Here is a 19,212-nt window from a genome sequence, read left to right on the forward strand (position 1 = left end):
ACTGCAGAAAAATAGTGGCTTGCTTTGCTTCTACCTCAAAATGAAATGTTTTGGATGTTTTCTTTCATAAGTTTCCTACACTGGGGAGCATAAACGAAACAGCAAAAACTGTAAAAAAAAAAATAAAAAAAATACATGGCATGTGAGCACAAAACATGCAGCAACCCAACAAACAAACTCACAGTGAGAGCGGAGCCGGGTGAGATGTCAGAGGCATTCAGAGCAAATACGGCCCCACGGGCCCCCACGTAAAGTCGCTCACTGTCAGCCTCCAGCAGCATCGTGCTGTAGTTGACTGCAGAAGACGCAAAACGCCTGTAGCCCTGGAGACCTGACAGATGAGAAGAGGACAAGATTTTAATGAAGGTGACTCTGCTTCTGCAAATAGGAAAAATGTCTATTAAAGATTTTAAAGTTACAGTACATTTCTAAGCCACTCTTGCTCAGTCAAAATCAGCAGCATAGAAATATTTACCATTCATTAATGAGCAGAGGTCACACATTCAAAACCTTTCTATTGTAATTGGACTTCCTCCAATTATTTCTGCAGAACCTTTCTGTAAAATAACAATGGGTACGGTAGAAAAAGCCACTTTTGTACAGCTTCACACATTAATAGCCAGGCATAAGCACAAACACTTTTCACTGGGGCTATTGATTACACTCTGTCTCTATGGGAACAAATGCAGGTTCAAAAATAACCCAGCCCAGAAGAAAAAGGTATTCTCCGTCATTAGATTTTCATTTTCTTGGCTACAATGTACACGGCAAGTTAAAATATTTGTTGAGTGGCGGTTAAAGTAAAAAAGAAAAGAAAAAAAAAATAAAGGAAAATCTGATTGGGTTTTTTCCACAAACGTGTCATGTAAGACATATTAAACCTAGAGACAGAGATCTTTCTCAATCGGATCTGACAGGATGAGGATAAAAAAGGCAAAGCAGAATTTAATCTTGGATGATGGATTTCCCACAGCAGGATTTTTGAATGTTGATGCAAAATCACAGAGCTGGTGTTGCTGTTCCTGTCTTCCTTTACAATTTGATTTTTTTAAATCAGTTTTCTGAAGAAAAATACTTGAGTTAAATATATGTCTGTTTTACTTTTTTTTTTTTTTAAACATGTTTGAAGCTTCTTCCTTGATGATTTTGAATATGATCTGCCCACATTTTTCTCTCTAGTCATTTTCTTTCCCGTAGTTAAAATGTCCCCACCATCTAGAACGTAGTGAAGAGAGCCAATGGAAGCACTTTGCAGTTAAATGAAGAGGTTATGTGATTAAACAGTGGTGGGTAAGAGACGCTGGTTTGTGGCAGGGTGCATTATCCTGTTGAAAGAGGCCGCAGTCATCAATGGTTACCATTTACATGAAAGGATGTAAATGGTCTGCGACAATGCTTTGGTAGGTGCAGCTGTGCAACTACATACTACTGAGGTGTATGCGGGCATATTGTAGGGGGGACTCCACCCCACCACCTCCATCCTGCCCGGGGTTTTCAATGTGCAGGTGTATAAATAAGACTTTATAAAATACATATTAAAAGAAAATAGTGTAATATCATAAGTAGTAAAAAGGAGCATCATCCAGTGCTTTACACACGGACAGCTGTTAGACAAAAAGCTGAAGCAATTTATCCACCAACACTTTAGCACTGCCATGCATCACACATACTGCATATTCACTTTTTACCACCGGGTAAGTGGTATGCAGGTGATAAGTAACATTGACCTTGCAGGACACAAGGCTGCCCAGCAGAGCCTCACATTGTCTGTGCTGGCTTGTTTTCTTCCTATAGTGCATCTTGGAACGGTGCATTGCTAGGTAAATGATTCACTTGCCACCCATGAGATGTGAATAAAATAAGAGTGGCTCAGTGCTTTCATGCACTTTCTCTCAGAACCACCAGTTTGATTGACATCAGTTTGCTTGTTGTATTGAACCACCCAGACCAGTCTTCTCTGTCCAAACCCCTGTCACTAATTCACCATAGTTTTTTTTTGTTGTTGTTGCTTGGACTATTTTTGAAAGATGTTGCCCAACACTTAATTGAGCTACAGCTTAGGAGACGTTACAACCGAGTTGATTCATCGGGAGGCGGCCTTTGTCAAACTCTCTTATTTTTGCCTATTTTTTCCTGCTTCTAACATATTAACTTCAATGACACAGTATTTACTTGCTTCTTAATGTATCTCTCCCACTGTAATAATGAAAAGATAATCAGTGTCATTTACTTGGTCTGGCAGTTTCTGCCTGATAGGTGTGATCTTACCCAATTAATTTTTCCAGCACTCATCAAAACCTATGAAAAGGTCAGGGTAATTTTATACACAGATCACTTGGCTATAAATGAAGGCGCTACACTAATAGCACAAACATTTGAAGACAAAGTTCAATTCAATTCTGCAACCAAAATTCCGTGTCCAACGAAAATATAAGGCTGATCGTATCTGAGTTCATCCAACATCCTCAGTCGAATGTTCTCTGCATTTTTCTTTTGTCAAGCTAAACACCTCCATATCCTCCCTCCCCACTCCTTTGGCCTTACCTGACTGGCAATTCAATCTCCAGCACATTTCTCCAAATAGACCCAGTATCTCCCTCTCTGTGCAAGCAAACTCGGTTTTATCTTGATATTTCTGTTCCCAAACTATCCATCCTGAGCGGTCCCTATGGATATACTCCTCCTTGCTGCTGTCCATCCTCAGCATTCTGAACACAGATCTCAGCTATTTTTTTTCACTGCAAATTTCTACATTTTAATCAGTGGCATGAAGCATAGCTTGGAATCACAGCTAACGTTTCTTTAATGTCGATTTGACTCTGATGCATATAATTTAGCAAAACTGTTGAATAAACACGAACTTTTTAGAGAGATATTTACAAGAGCTAATTATCTCAATTTTATCCATTTTCACAGTTTTTCCTCTATTAACAGTAACAGAAGCATAACAAACCATTTAAAGCTGGTGAGCTAGGCTCTGGTCGCCACCCTGCAAGCAGCTGCTTAAAAACACAGCCTGTTTCCTCCCTCCCCCTTTATTTTTTGTGAGGGAAAATGTTGGAGCATCCAGCAGTGTGCAGCAACATGTGGGGGAGGGAAAGTGAAGCAATACTTAATGCAATAAACAGCTGAAAATTTTCTGGCATTTCATTAAAAGTACGTTGAACTGCAAATGGACTGAAGCGCCTTTGACACATGGCTTTTTTGCACCTTGGAATACCTTGACCACAGAAACTGACCCATCTGCTCTCATTTTGCAGTAATTTTCACACATTCCTCTTAAAGGAAAAATGTGTTTCTTCCACAGTACTAAGAAAAAAGTGTTAGTAGACCAGTGAGCAGAACTGTTTTACTCTGTGTGCAAAGGTAGTTTAACTTTATGAATAGTGTGACGGAATATCTTTTGGAACATTTTGGAACAATAAATCCTTAATAAGGCCATTGTTTTCACAAATGAGGTCATCAAGGTCACATGAAAACCTGGCTCTTCCATCTATTTGAGAGTGTAGTGGTCATTAGTGAACTCTATTGCCATTCAGTGTGATTGTTCCCGAGTTCCCGAGGAGTTCACAGTTTATAAGTCAGATTTTTGCAACTAAAGTTTTAAAACTTAAAAAGACTTTTGGATGAGAAGTGAAGCGAAACATCTTCAAAATACCAACAGAAGTCCAGTTGCCTTCATTTATTAAGGTCCCCTCATACTTGGGTGTACTTTGTTAGCCACACGGAGTCATCACAAAGAGTCAGCGGATGGTTGAGATTTCATAGTCGAGCATAGCGATTCCCTACATTTTTGTGGCAAATTCCTTCATTTCCCAGAATTTGAAATACTGGCAAGTTCACTGCACTGTTTCTTCACCAAGATGGCAGCCACTGCACTCCTCATCAACATGGTGTCATACACGAAACATTTCAACATGAACACGGTTTCCTGCCAAGCAGCTTATTGTGCAACATGCCCACCATGTGGAGGATGACTGAAAATCTGCATGCAGATGACTGCATCTATGTCAAGGTAACCAAAAGACCTTGTGAAGATGCTGGCTGAAGTTGAGAGGAAGGATGGGTTATGCTGCAGCCAGGATAAAAAGCCTGGCTGTAGCAATTGCACTCAGGAAGACAGATTGATTTCTGGACACATCCTGTAGTCTGATTAACCTGGAGTTGAAATGTTTGGCCAAGATAAACATTATTACTTCTAAAGGAAAAAGAGGGAAAGCTTGCAAACCTGAGAACATTGTTGTGGTGCACGGGTTTGGTAGCATCATGTTTTAACTGATTGACATCAGTTTGCTGCAAAGTGAACTGATGCAATTTACAGAATAGATGACTAAATAAGAAAATAACATTAGATGGAAGTATTGACACAAAATTTCATCACAAACATCAGAAAAGATATTACAGATTGTGTACAAATGGTGCTATAGGTATCTCAATTCCAGGTTTTAGCTGCATGTCATGCTCTGGTTTTCAAGCTATATTTGGATGGATCTGCTTGACAGTCCAAGATACTAATGAGGTCACATGAAGACATCCAGTACAATGTGTGTTCACACGCAGACACTAACAACAGATGTTAGAAACCTGCTTGCCGCAGAAAGTTGTGCAAGTTCTAAACATATAATCTATGAGTCCACTTAGGCCGAGTAAACTTGACACCAGTGTCAATAAACACAGACATCTCCGAGCCTGTAAGAACCAAAGCAATATTTGGAAGCAGCTTGTGATGTACAGCTAAGTCAGTGTCTAATTAAAATGCCTGCAGAGATTGATGCTGAGCAGCTTCTACGATCAGGTGCGGTAATTTTGACGGCAATTAAGCCTTATGAATGCAAAGACAATCTACTTCTCATGCCTGCCAGAGAGCGATGTAGCCAAAAAGAAATGTGTCATGAATCCACCAGCCACAGCCAATTCACTTCCCTCTGAATATTGCATGGTTATCATGGAAGCTGTCATTAAGATTCCTATCAGCTGCTCTGAAACACAATGCTCTCTGTTCGGCTGAGCAGAAGTCATTTCCTAACCCGAGCTGCTCCCGGGTCTTCAGGTGTCTACTTTTATCCTTTATTCTCAGCAGAAACAAGAAGAGTTCTCAATCTCTGAGGGATTTCAGAACAAGAACTTCTCCTACGCAGCATGAGCGTCTCATTATGGGAGAAGACAATGCATTATGACTGAAAAAAAAAAGCTTACTTTCCTCTAAGCAATCCAAGCATTAAGACGCAAAACATCTTGTTTGAGTGAGGGCTTGACAGCAGCAGTGAAGAACCTCAAAACATCCTCACTGGGAGTGTGGCACACCAGAGAGAAATTTATCAGGGCTGCTTTACAATAATAAGTCCCAAAAGCACATTTTTAGCTTCGGCTTACAAGAGCATTGCAGAAAAGGCTGTCTGAGTCGGGTTGTGAAACAAAAAGGTTTGAGCCTGTCACAGAGAGGAGCCGCAGTGATGTTATTTACCGAGCAAACACATGGAGGGACCTCAGCTGATCAGCTCAGTACACTGTGTTCAAGGAAACACACACACACACACACACACACACGCACACACCCACACCAAGCACACACAAAGCACACAAACACGCACACACTCATTGAACTTCAAAGCATTGGATTGTGACGTGACAGCACAACGTGCCCTGCCGACAGACATGTTTTTGTTGCTCACCTTTCTGACGTTTACATGAATCTCAGAGCAAATTATCACAACACCTGACAGGTTTAAATTAGGAGAGGCTTTCTTGTGTTTTTTCCTCCATTTAAAAATCTCTCCATCACCCAAATGGTTGGAGAATTGATTAAAATTGATAAACCTAAGAAAATTTTACCTAACGTGATTTTTTGTTTTGAAGAAAAAATAGTAAAGTTGAAATGTTTGTATTCACCAATGATTTGTCTTACCACTCTAGTTTGGAAACCTTAGTTCTAGATTGCAGAAAATATAAGTAGTGAAGGTATCAGGAAAAAAAAAAGAGTTTTAGTAAAGGGCAAAAGATTCATACTCCTTCAACTTTTTCACATTTTGTCCCATTGTAGCCAAACACTGAACCCAAAGATACCTCCAAACAGATCAAATTTAAAACTGTTTAATTGGATTTGATGCTGCAGATTGCAAAACACTGATTATTATCAAGTGGAAGCATAATAATAGATTGAAACACGTGGAGTGCCTTTGTATTCAGCCGGTCTGAGTCAATATTTTGTTAAATCACCTTCACTCCAATTACAGCTGCAACTCTTTAGGGTATTTGGCTGCCAGTTTTGCAGATGTAAAGACAGCAAAAAGTAACTTTCACACATTCTCAATTAGATTTATCTAGATTTTGCCCAGGACATTCTAACATGAATTTGGTTACAGCTATACCATTTCAGTATCAATCTAGGGTCTGCCGTTATGTAAGAGAGAGCAGGTTCAGGGTTCAACTTCTGTTGGAGTTGTTTGCTTGTGTTGATCTGCTACAAAAGGTTATGATAACACACATCCAAATGTTTGGTTGGGAAGCAACAAAATGGAATAAAGTTAGAGAAATATAAATTATTTTTCAAGGCAGAGTATGAGTTTAATAACATAATAAAGTGAAAGAAGAATACTCAGCAACAACTAAGGTAACACCAAGAAAAGGATATTTATGTTGACTTAGAGAGATAAGCAGATTAGAGGAATGAATTAAAAAGAATTTGTTTAAGAGGGTCAAAAGGTTGAATGAGCACAAATTATAAAAATGAGCTGCACATGGTCACAAAGAGGGCTTTAAATAAAGAGGAGTAATGGGAAATATTTAAAGAAATAAAACTGTTTAGAAACAAGTGGGATCACTTGAAAAACTCTGTGTGTTGCATTAAGAAATTTTTAAAAAAGTATGAAAAAATAACTTCTGTTATAACGATTCACACATCCTTACACATGTCCAAAGATAAAAAATATTGTATACCGCCGTCTTGCACCACACTACAACAGTTGTCATGGTTACGGTGCTTCTCGACTACTCTGAGCGAAGTCAGACTCCCTGGATGCTCTGCAGGGATCCAAGAGAAAGCAATTCACACATCTGCTTGTGTCTCCACCGCACCTCGGGCTACATGCCACCGCTCACGAGGTGAGTAAATAATCATCACTACTGAGCACAAGAAGAGTAAAAAAAAAAATCATCACCTGTGAAAGAAAGAGATACAATGTTTATTCACAGGAGTGAATAACTGAGATGGTTCAAGAAGGAAGGAATAAAAACAAGAATGGAGCCGTTTTAAGGTGTGAAAGAAAGAAGTGGCAATAAAATCTTAAAAGATACAAGGTCAAAACATAAAAATTTTAACTGTTGTAATTTTGCATGAAGTTTTTTATTATTATTATTTAACTGGCATTTAATATTATTCAAACTTTGAATGGCAGGGGGAAAAAATGAAAGAAATTAAAGCTTTTAGATAAATTTTAGACCCTTGATTATCATTTGCTCACATTCACCTTTGGCATAAGAAAATTGCTGCAAATTTGAAAACATTGGAAATGGTTTGATATTCCTCAACCCTTGTCCTAATAAAGATATATGAACATGAGCTTTTCTATGAAGCTCATGCCCAAAACTATGAAAGTTGCATGAGAAGTTAGTCACACATGCTAACTGTAACGTAGCTAACAAACACAAACTAATCCATTCAATGATTTCAATGATTTTCAATATCTTATTGTGCAGAAATGCACTTCTAAGCTTATCTTCATTTTACAGAGTAAAACACACAACCTGACATCAGCTGGTTAATTAGATGGACTATCAGCTCAGGCAGAGCCTGCAGTCAGCTGCTTAACAGTCATGCCACTTGAAACTTGCCAACTCTAGCTTTAAAGCAAGATTACCTGGATAAGTGTGAAGGGTAGTGCTGCTTCAGTTATGCCAAGACTGTAATCAAAGATACCTCCAAACAGATCAAATTTAATGCTTTGCAAGCATTAAATTTAAACATTAAATGTCTAGTGCCTTTTCATACCAGGTGATCCATGGCGCAGAGTCACAGGTGGGTAAACGGAAGCACTGTGTTACTCTATAATCCATATAAATACACAGAGGAAATCTGGCTCGCTCTGGCACTTTCTGCATTGTTTAATAAAAAAGGACTTTGAACCGTAGGGATGGTAAGATTAAAGATTTGACTGTCAAATCTTCGACATTTATGGTATACCAGTAACTGGTCCTTTCCTAATAACAATATATTAATGTAACAGATTAAAGAAATTAATAAACGTTGGTACTGGAGTTTTTACACGTGGTTATCACAGAGAGAAAATTTAGCATTGGTTCATGCCAGGTTACAAGCTAAGAAACACCCTGAGAGATGGGAACACGACAGTAAAATGGTAATCACAGAATATGCTCAAATATTCTTCTGGAAAATATTTTTAGATTGCAAAAACCATGAATGTAAATCTCAGCAGACATCCTTACCATTGCGCAGGACGGTGACACGTGGAGTCACGTCCAGGTCCAGAGGTGTTCTGAATGGAAAGCCAGTCGCCACTGCACACAACAAAGTGAGCAACAGGAGCATCGCTGCCATGAAGTGAGCTACCCGCATCTCTGCTTGGCGTCTCTTCGGGTAGAAACTCTCCTTTAACAGGTCGCACGTGTGCACAAAGACATTCACCTCTTCAGATAAACACTCGTGGGCTGTCACTCTTTTCCTTCACTCTGGGGTTCCTTCAGTGTGCCCCAGCAGCAAGGAGGGAAGAAGCCTGAAATAGTAAAATGCACACACAGAGCCAGTGGAGTTAATAGTCTGTGATCGAGAATGGCAAAATAGGAAGAAAAGTTGGTGCTGCAGGGTTCAGTCACAACAAATGAGCTGATGCATAGGTTGTTCCAAGAAATACATAAAGTGCATTTGATCTATTAAAACATATCATGTGCTTCAAACTCTCAGAGCATTGATTAAGAGTACATGAATCTCATATTTTAATAAAAACACAACTGGAAACCGAGACACGTATGCACCAACATCCCAACCCTAAAGTTGAGGGTTAAGCAGCAGAGAAGAGTAATCTAGATCGATATGAGGTGAAACCAGTTCAACAGCGCACGTACCTTAGAGGAGACAAACCCACCAGTGGATGAATGGTGAAATATTATCATCTCTGCAAATTGTGTGAGTGTGCGTGCATGGGTGGGTGTGTGTGTGTATGCTGTGACGTGAATGCCAATGTTTCTTCTGCAGAGTAAGACCCTCTTCAGGAGCAATGGAAGATGTGATAGCGAGAGGAGGAAAGGGATGAATTGTTTGCGTGTATCCCATGCACCAGTGCCCTCACCGACTGACAGAGACAAACACTGGCACACACTCTGAGGAGCAGCGCAAGCCTTGTCCAACCTTATTTGCAGTAATGGTAATATCTCTCTTTCATTTACTGCCTCTCTTTTAAGAGGTAAAGGAGAGAGACACTAACTGCTTTCAGATCCCAATGTAAGCAGCCACACTCTTCAGCACTTTCCATCAAACAAATCATGTCTAAGTCCTTCAAGCTGAGAGTCCAGAGTCTTAGCTTAGTACATCACACAGACATGAAACCAGGCACAGCATTAATCTTTTGATCAAAAATGAGAAAGATAAAAAGAAAAAAATATATATAACAGGTTGATAAGTGAAGCTATTGGTAGTGGAGGCAGCGACTACACCTTTACAGAAAGTCTCTGTAGTTCTCCAAGGCTAACACCATGACAACTGGCTTTAACGTTGCATAATGCAGCAGCAAGAGCGATGCACTATAGCCGTGATGGTGACAGCAATATAAAGAATCAAAAACTTGTGTTTTATTTTCACAGTACACACAACATCACAAAGAGAAAATATGGGCTCCGTCAGACTTTGCGTTTGGGAAAAAGTTGCATAATTACATTCCTAAACAAGAAAAATCACTTCCAAAGGTAGAAAAGGAGAGGGAGTATTAAAACCTGTGATGTCTTTGGGTTGGAGCTTGTTCTTGTTTTTTTTTTTGTGGTAATGTATCATTTCTTCTTAACAGAAGGTCAAACTAAAACACCTCTTTGACAAGCCAAAGTAAACTGAGATTAGTAGCCAGCCACATGATGATGCAACAGCGATCTGCGGGTATTTATAGAAGAAAACGCTCTGCTTTGTTGGGAAAGTATCGATTGGTGGATTATCAGGATTCCTTATAAGTTAGCTGCCTTCATTTACACACCAACATTGTGTAGGAATTGGCTGAAGGTCGCTGAAAGAAGGCTCCTCCACTTAGCTTGTAAGATTCCAAAAAAAGACAAATTTAGACCCTTGGAAATATTTATGCTTCAGTGCAACCACCCAAAAAGACCCAAAAGAATGTTTACTCAGCAAATGTCAAATAAAGTAAGTGAGTTTTGTTGCTCCTTTACATGTGATGTTTAACACCCTCTGCAGAATACAGGAACTGTACCTTACAAGTCTGAGCAGACCAGTTAGGCTGCAAGCAAGTCCTGCTGCTGCTTTCTAATTCTGCTTGGTTCTCCATCTCCCTCTCTTGGGCTTAAAGGTCAGACATCCTCACCTCCTGACATGCAGAAGATATGTTCAGGTGTTTGACAGGTTCTCATCACTCCCAGCAGCATGGCTACGGATTGATGGGAATTGACCAGTGTAATCATTGTGAAAACTATTAAATATGTATTTACACGAGTTGTCTGAATGGACTAATTTTAGCAGATTTTTATTTTCAATATTAACTCAAGGTTAAAAACATATGGTAAAGACATTAAACATAATTATTATGTTTTTGTGCAGCAATGAGAACAACTATTGTTTTTTTCTGTTCTAAACAGAAACAATCACAATCACATATCTTTATTTATTTGGAATTTTGATTTAAATATCAAAATACTTTCATATTTTTATGCAGTAAGAATCTAAAAAAAAAAACAACCCATAGCTATACTCAACATCATTAACATTTGATTTGCTAGTTAATTTGCAATTATGATTGTCTCATGTCAGGAAAATATTTTATTGTGAGACTATTTCCGATTATAGTGACGGTGTTTGCATCAAAGCCAGCTGGAAAAAGTTCTCAGCATTGATGCACAGTATTTAAATCCAATCTGATGTCAAACCAGTTCTTTGAAACTGCAATTTTCCAAACGCTCTATTTGCAATGTAAATCATTTAGTCAGTACCGTTTTTTTACAATGTTATTGTGTGAAACCATCTGCCAAAGGAACCTAAAAGGCAACAATGCAAACAACAATAAAAAAAACAGGAAATTAATTTAAATGTTCTCAAAAATATGCTGTCTTTGCTTGCATGTGTTGCCATTTTATTGTTTCCCCACCTTGCAAAACTTCCACTTTGGGTTTGTGGCGGCTTTGCAAAGAAAAACAAACACCACATGTACAATATCTTAAGTAATAAAAAGCTCAGCGGCATTAATAATTGGCACTAGAAAGAATCATTTCAAGCAGCGGACCCTCAAGTTTTTGATGTCTTAGAGTAATAAACACAGAATGTCTCAAGTAAAAATTAAATCGACATTACAGTGAAGGCTTATTGATCTCTGCAAAAGGATGTTAATTTACAACCGATGGGAAATTAAACCCAAGTTGATGGCTTCGAAAATGTGACATAGATTTCTTATGGGCTCCTAAGAAGAAGAAAAGTGGAATGTCAAACTAAATCTACCAAAGTACGGTTGCTTTTTATGAGTTTCTGCATTTGGGAACTAGTCCCATTTCACTAATGTTACAAATTTATTTTGCAGAGGAGCAGTTACTCCAGTCATAAACCCGCCTAATGGATGTCAGCTGTAATGATTTGTAAGATTTCTCAATCTTGTGTGAGAGTCATCTACAAAAGCCAACAAGAAAACAGAAGGAGTTGCATTCAGGGATACTTTTATTAATCATTCCCTTATCTCAGGGACTCAGTAAAACAGATTGTCTTGATCTGAAAGCAGTCAGGCAATCAAAATCCTACAACAGAAGATCAGGAAGACCAGTGCTTTATGGGTGAATGAGAAAATGGGAAATAAAATTGCAGAGAGCAATTACTCAATTTACACCACTCTCTATAGTCAAATATTTTTGATTTCATCTTTGTGGCATGAAACTCAACAATCCAGGAAACTTTAATTTGCAAACTGGCAACCAAGCAATAAGCCAAAGATGTGACATTCATTCACAGAAATGATTTCATCAAACGTCTATAAAGTGTCCATGGACTTGAATAGCAGAGCACGGTGGTGACAGTTCCCTTAACAGACACCATTTATCCTAAAGAACATATAAAGCTGAATTTCTCAGTGTACATGAATGCGCCAAAGCAAAGAAAAGATTACAGTCAAAGTTACTGAGCTGTGCTTCGACCAATAGATAGACGGCTTTAAAACCAGCAGAACTGAACTGTATTTGTTCACAATTGTGCAGCTTTACATGTTTTACACGCGCAGTGGTGAATAAAACACTGAGCTCTGTACATCCATCTCCAACACTAGAGTTATTCTGACACAGAGGGCTAGCTGAAGACAAAGCTCTCTCACTGAGAGGCTGTTTGCCATCTTTTGTTTAGAAAAGATTATTCCTGTTTTAAATAACAGAAATAATCTCCTCTTTCTATTTTAGGTGTGATATCAGCTTAAAAACCCATCAAGAGTCGCTGGTGTAAAATTCATAATCTCTGAGGGCATACAGGGACTTGGATCTTCTGTGCATATAATAATCTTATAGTCAGGTATTACAGATAAGATTCATAGCTAAAGAAAACCAACAAGATAGCTAAAACAGCAAAAGGGTGCATTAGGGTGCCTAATTTTTTCATTGCAAAAATACTAAAATGAACACATGCAGACTTGGGTGTTTTTGCATTAATCAGCATCATCCTTTTATCTTGAAACAGTCCAGATTTTACATGTTGACTTTTCACCCCATCCTATTTCCAATTCACACTTCTCAACAAACCTTTTCACAGCCATTTGCTTGAATAAATGTTTATTCGCTTGGTGATTAAGTATTTTTTGCGAAATGGTGAGGATAAAGAGTCCTAAAAATGCTCATATCCATCCGTTCATTAATAGTCTTTACCCCATTATTCTTGAGCTCTTGTGCTTGGTGGGTAAGAGGCAGAGTCGACTGCAGGTCTCTGGTCTGGCACACAGTCACTCCCAAGGACAGCTTGGAGAAAACAGTAGACTTAAAATGTTTTTGGACGGTGGGAGGAAGCCGGAGTACCCGAAGAGAACCCACAAACACTCATGGAGAACATGCAAACTACATGCAGAATGAGCCCGGAACTTCCTGCTGACAGCCAACAGTGCAAATAACTAAAGATTTTATTCCTCATCCTATTCTCATTGATTGGAGTTCTGATCTCAGTTTGGGTTCTCTGACTATTACAAAATATGGGCTTATGTCGCCTGATCAAACCTCAATAACTCAGTGTTATTAAAGTATTTGTAGTGTGCTTAAATTTCTATACATAAGGATATTGAATTTGAATTTACGAAATGCCACATATGAAACATGTTACATATTTCACCAGAATGCTCTGCAAGAACTAAATTACATATTTTTACTCTTGCAGCTATGACAAACATTCTGGGCAGAAATTGTTCTTAAGGGGTGTCAAATACTGTGTGATTGGTCAGAAATTTGGAGTCGTTATTGACAAATGTTGCACTGAAGGACCTATGAGGGCTTTCTAAGAGTTCTGAATTAGAGAGCTGGAGAAATATAAAATATCTTCACCAGAAAGAACATTGCTCCAAAAATGATTTAATGTTGCTTTAAGAAAAATACTAACAAGATAGAGCAGCATGTCTAACAAAGAGACAACTTCAGATTTGCAATCTGAGCAGACAGCTTGACTAATTAATTATCTAATATAAACTACAGAGAGCAGGACAACCAAGAGGCATAATACTCTGACAATACACAGGCTTTTGCAAAAAGGTCCAGGTAATTTTAGGAGATGAATATTCTAATTTTATTCTGGTGCCTAAGACAATGAATGAAAAGACCAAACAACAACATGTTTTAAGTTACATTATTTAAAAAACAGTAAAAAATCCATTATTGTTGCTGAAGAATCAAAAGTCGTCCCTTCCGTCTTTTAAAAATATCTTTAGATTATGTTACATATTTATGGCGACCTGTCCAGGGTACATCCTGCCTGTGACCCGGAACGTTGGCTGGAGAGGAGCACCAGCGCCTCCCAACCCCACTAGGGACAATCATGGTAAAGAAAATGGATGGATGGATGGATGGTTACACATCTAAGTTGCTTTTGTTGTTTGCTTGTTAAAATACCCTAAAATCAGTTAAGGTTAACACAGTATTAAAATCTCATGTGGGCTCTTGCCATGCTTACAAGAGGCCATGTTGCCAGATGAATTACTCCGACTTGAAACTAGATGTTTCTTACAATCAGAATTTATTTTAGCCTTCCTGTTATCATCAATATTTATCAGGTCTGGCCCTTTGGACTACTAATAAGAAGAAAATGCTGGATATTGACTCACTCACAATTTAAAGATCAGATCAGAGACTTTCTGAAAGAGTCCAAACAAACATCTAGATAACAAAAGAGTTGGAAACCAGCTCTATAAATGTTACCATGCTGATCAATCAAGCCAAGAATCTCCATTAAAGAGTAGATAATGGAGTTTATTTGGTTTACATGCACTTCTCTGGGAGCTTAATTACCAGCTGGCATGTAAGATACTGTCCAGATGATGACAGGGTAACACACTTTGAAAGATGTATGCTCCTCCTGGACCTTGTGTGTTTACAGTGCATGCTCTCAGCTGTCTCCTTCACATGTGGATCCTGCATAGACAGGTCTGGGAAATGTAAAATTACTAAAACTCACTCCTGAAAAGTCTAGATTACTTACTACCGCAGTCATGCAGAGAGAGACACAAAGGGTCAATGGATGTTTTCATTACACAGACATGCAATTTAAACACACTGCGGGGAATATAGTGAGGTGTCACCCTGTCAGTTTCATATCCCTCAAGATAAAATACTTGTTCCAAATCGTTTCAAGAGAATAGTCCATATGTTGTTTGGAAAAAAGAAAATAAAGAAAGAAAAGGGGAGAAAACATGACAATAATGTGTCTAGAATTTGATCATGACAGGAAATTGTCAGAGTAACAATTAAAGTAGCACAATACACCAGAACCCCCCCGAATAAGACTATTTTCGTGTAGGATTTAGTGTCTCTTACCTCAATTCGTGTCCAGATTCCTCGAGAAAATCGATTTGTCCGTTTCCAGCTTGTCATAATCCAAGTGGACTTTAGCCGCTCACTCTCAAACAGCCACTAACTCAACAGCTCCTCCGCTCGGCTGCCGTCATCAGGTGGCCCGCCCTCTTTTCACTTTCTTCCTATTAACCTCTGAAGCCCTTTATTTTTTCCCTGCTCTCAACAATGAAATGTTAGGTTTTGATGGGAAACCTCGTGGGTCACTAGCCTACGTCCCGAAGTAATATTACGAGGTCCAGGAAGCGCAGCGAGTTGCGGTAAAAGTGATAAAGGTGGACGCAGCCTATCCCCGCTTGTGGTGAGACACTGACCCCTAGCGTTTACTTTGAGAAATACATGGATTAATGCATTTCATCTATGTCATTAAATTGACTGTATTTCAGACAGAGTTTATGTCAAACTCTAGAAGTAACAATCTAGTAGTAGTATTATTGTGCCATATTTTAGATTAAATGAGATTTACTTCAGTGACGGTTCTCGTATAATTGTCTTTGAATCCACGAGAGAGATACTAGTTTTGAGAAAGTAAAAAAAAAAAGTTTTTAAGATTAGTTTAGTAAAGAATTAAGAGATCACAAACTGTGTTTTAAAGTATATTCAGGCAGTGCGAAATATATGTTTGCTCATAGAAACATTACAGCTGCTAGTTATGAGTCAGAATTTTCAAACAGAGAACAAGTGGTCCTGGGGAATAGCCACACTCATCATTTCTGGCTCCCTAAGACTAAAGCAGACAGGAAAATAAATGCAAAGGTTTTAAAAGACAATTTTATTGTGAGTTTGCTGGCAACAAATTAAAGGTCAACTGCTTTTTCGGCGTTTGAGGGACTGATATGTGCTCAAAAGATATCTCCAAGTTCACTCTTGCTGTTTCAGGGACTGGTAGCTTTTGTGTGACTCATTCATCTAAAGCTGTTCGGATGAAAAACCCACCTGCGGCTCCTCATCTGCCCCATCCCTCGGGTAAAAATATGATCACATCTTTTTGATTGCCACAATAAGTAAGATTAATGTAAAGGCTGTAATCTAACAGCCAGGAGGATAAACGTGGCTGTTAGATATATAATATTTCTTTGAAGATAAATAACTGAATAAGATAAATGAATAAATGTGACTGCGAGGGAAACTAGTGCCATAATTCTCCCAGCAATAAACAAGTCAGACACTTGCTTGTGTGCTTGTAAACCCTGCTGGTCCTCCGTTCCCTCGTGAAGTCCTGAAGTGATCCCCGTTGCTTTGCCTCAGAGTCCAACAAAAACTCTGATCATTAGAGCTCACAAGGGCAGCTGCCTTGAAGCATACTGTTTCTTCTCTCACACATACAGAATTTTTAATCCATTCTGAACGTATACATTAATAATGAATAGAGTTTGTAGCATTCCCTGGGCAAGCAGCGAGCATGTTTTTCAGTTCAGAAAGGGATTTGTGTAGGTCTTGGCTTATGTCTCTGACGTCCAGCTCCGTTGACCAGTGGAGCAGACCCAAATGGGACCCCACTGAGAGAGTTAGCTGAAGCTCACGACGAAGAAACGAGCAACACCGTTGCTGGCTACCAGGGCAACAGCTACCATCAAAGAAGTAATGCTGAGCAGGTTTACATACAACAAATATGCAGTATTAGTTACATGGCAGGGTGCAGCGCTTTTTTATTTTACTGAGTGCACACACACACACACACACATACACACACACACACACACACACACACACACACACACACACACACACACACACACACACACACACACAAAGAAATGTGTTCAGGTATTGACCTTCAAAGTACTGTCACCTCAGCAACATGGCTTCTGTGTTTAGTGCGCATGGCTCTCCTTTTAGATTTTGCAGTATGCTTCAGCAAACTTTGTTTACATTCTTTCAAAAATGAAAGAATGTAAATAAAGTTAGTCATTAGTCGTTTACTAATGACTAAGATGATCTTAGAAGCCTAAATGTTTAGAATATGTCCTCTAGTATCGGCACCGACAGTCCCACGCTGGCACCCGCTTAGAGCAGACATAGAAAATTAACATTCAAAGACCCAGTTTGTCATTTTGTTTGAGCTGAATAAAGCTCTGAGGACTATTAGGTGTTTTTGCACCAAATATTATTTTTGTAAGATTATTGTTTATTTGGACCATATCAGTGTTTCAAAGTTAACAGAGAGTTGCTAAGATGAAAACTTCTTCAGTTTTGATCAAAAGTTCATAGTGGACAGGGATATCATGTTAATATGGGCACTCAATTCATTTAGCAAGTGGCCAGATTTTCTTTGCATAAAATAATATAAATTAAATAAAAATAATATAAATGGCAGCACTTATTGGACAGACCAATGCGTTAAACAATGGGAAACTCAGAAGAACACCTTAGCAGTATAACTGAAGATTGTTTTGGTCCCTTTTACAGTGGCAAATTGTTAAATCACCTCCTCAGTCAAGTTAATGCAAAGGTATACATTAGTATTATGTCCAATAAAAAAAAATTAAATAAAAAAAAAAAGAAAAACTTCAGCCCATACAAACATATAAAAGCTTAGCTATATTTACTCTTTTAGTGTAACTCCGTTAAAAATCTGCAAGCAATACCAATACCAGAGTTTGTGGCAGGGAAATTGTGAATTTATTTAAATTAGATTTCTGGTCAAGTGGCCAAATACCCAGCTAGATTTGTTGATTAATTAGAGTCCATTCAGTTTAGTTTTGAAGTAAAGCAGAAATGTCCCTTTGAATGTTAAAAGTTTGGAGATTTCTGACTTTGACGTATTGAAAAAGAAACTCGACGTATTTTCCAGCAGAGGGCAACATTTACATCAGTCCTCATTTGCACAAACATACAGTCCATCAGGAAAGTATGCACAGCACTTCACTTTTTCCACCTCTTATGTTAGTCTTATTTCCAAATGGATTAATTTCTTTCCACTAACTTCTCCGCACAAATACCTCTATGACAATGTGGAAAAAGCTTGACTTTTTTTTCCCTGATTCCCCCTTATTCAGCATTTGCAGCCTTAAGTCGGTTCGAATTCGATGCCACTAGCTCAGCTTGTCTATCTTAAGGTAGTTTCCCCCATTCTTCTTCAGGTTGGAAGGGAAATATCTGTGCAGATATTTTTAAATCTCCTCAAAAATGTTCACTCCTATTCAAGTCTGGATTCTGACATGGCTGCTGTAGGACAGTCGCAGAGTCGCTCTGAAGCCTCTCCTTTGAGATCTTGGCCATCTACTTTGGGTCATTGTTCTGCTGACAAATGAACTTCTGCGCCAGTCTGAGATCAAGAGGAATTGTTAGTCACTTTCTTCAACTGGAAAACATTCCTAAAGCATGATGGCGCCACCTCGATGTGGCTTTTGTTGAGACTTTCGTCCTGATTCTACCAGGCAGGTCAGATGGGCGGATTGACAAAAAGCTGGTTTTCCTCTTTGGAGGAAGCTCACTGAGCTCATTAGGACCTTCAAAGCTGCAGATTTTTTTTTTGTCTGCATCTTTTTCCAGATTTGTGCCTCAAACACTCCTGCTTCTAAAGTCTGCTGACAATTCATTTGATTTCATGCTTGGTGTTTAACCTCTGACCTGAAGTCAATTGTGGGAATTTATAGACAAATGCCTTTCCAAGTGTAGTTCAATCAGGTGAGGTTGCCACTGGTGGACTCCACTTCAGCTGTAGAAACATCCCAAAAATTAGGAAAGAGATCCATTTCGAGCTCCATGGTAAAGGCTGGAAATACTTAGGAAAATGTGATTTCTTGGTTTTATATTTTTAATACGTTTGCAAGAACCTCAAGCTTTTTTTTCCACATTGTCATAATGAAGTATTTATATGTAGACGTTTGAGAAAAGAATAACACAACTTACAATGAATGTGAAAGAGTTGTGAATACTTCCCAGATTCACTGTATTTAACCATTTTGTACTCAAAATAAAAGTAAAGCACACAAACAAGTAAATTGGAAGACAAATGATAACTATTTATTG

At 38.6% G+C, this 19,212-nt stretch overlaps 1 protein-coding gene across 3 annotated transcripts in view; it reads right to left on the reverse strand.

Moving 5' to 3' along the window:
• Positions 1–15,339, reverse strand: part of LOC129359758 (semaphorin-4G-like) — a 30,798-nt gene extending 15,459 nt beyond the window's left edge. For 2 of the 3 annotated variants that reach the window (XR_008605939.1, XM_055029621.1), the window contains exons 1-3: positions 15,202–15,339; positions 8,443–8,729; positions 183–331 (exon numbers count right to left, since the gene is read on the reverse strand). Coding sequence is in view for 1 of the 3 variants with exons in the window: in XM_055029621.1 (XP_054885596.1) it covers positions 183–331; positions 8,443–8,572 (279 nt within the window). In the remaining 2 variants the exon portion in view is untranslated. Of the gene's footprint in view, positions 1–182; positions 332–5,196; positions 5,235–8,442; positions 8,730–15,201 lie in introns of those variants that run through there. The other variant, XR_008605940.1, reaches the window with a different exon arrangement.
• Positions 15,340–19,212: the final 3,873 nt, after the last annotated feature.

Source organism: Poeciliopsis prolifica, unplaced genomic scaffold (genome assembly GCF_027474105.1).
Source record: "Poeciliopsis prolifica strain line A6 unplaced genomic scaffold, Auburn_PproV2 SCAFFOLD005, whole genome shotgun sequence".
Classification (NCBI taxonomy): domain Eukaryota; kingdom Metazoa; phylum Chordata; class Actinopteri; order Cyprinodontiformes; family Poeciliidae; genus Poeciliopsis; species Poeciliopsis prolifica.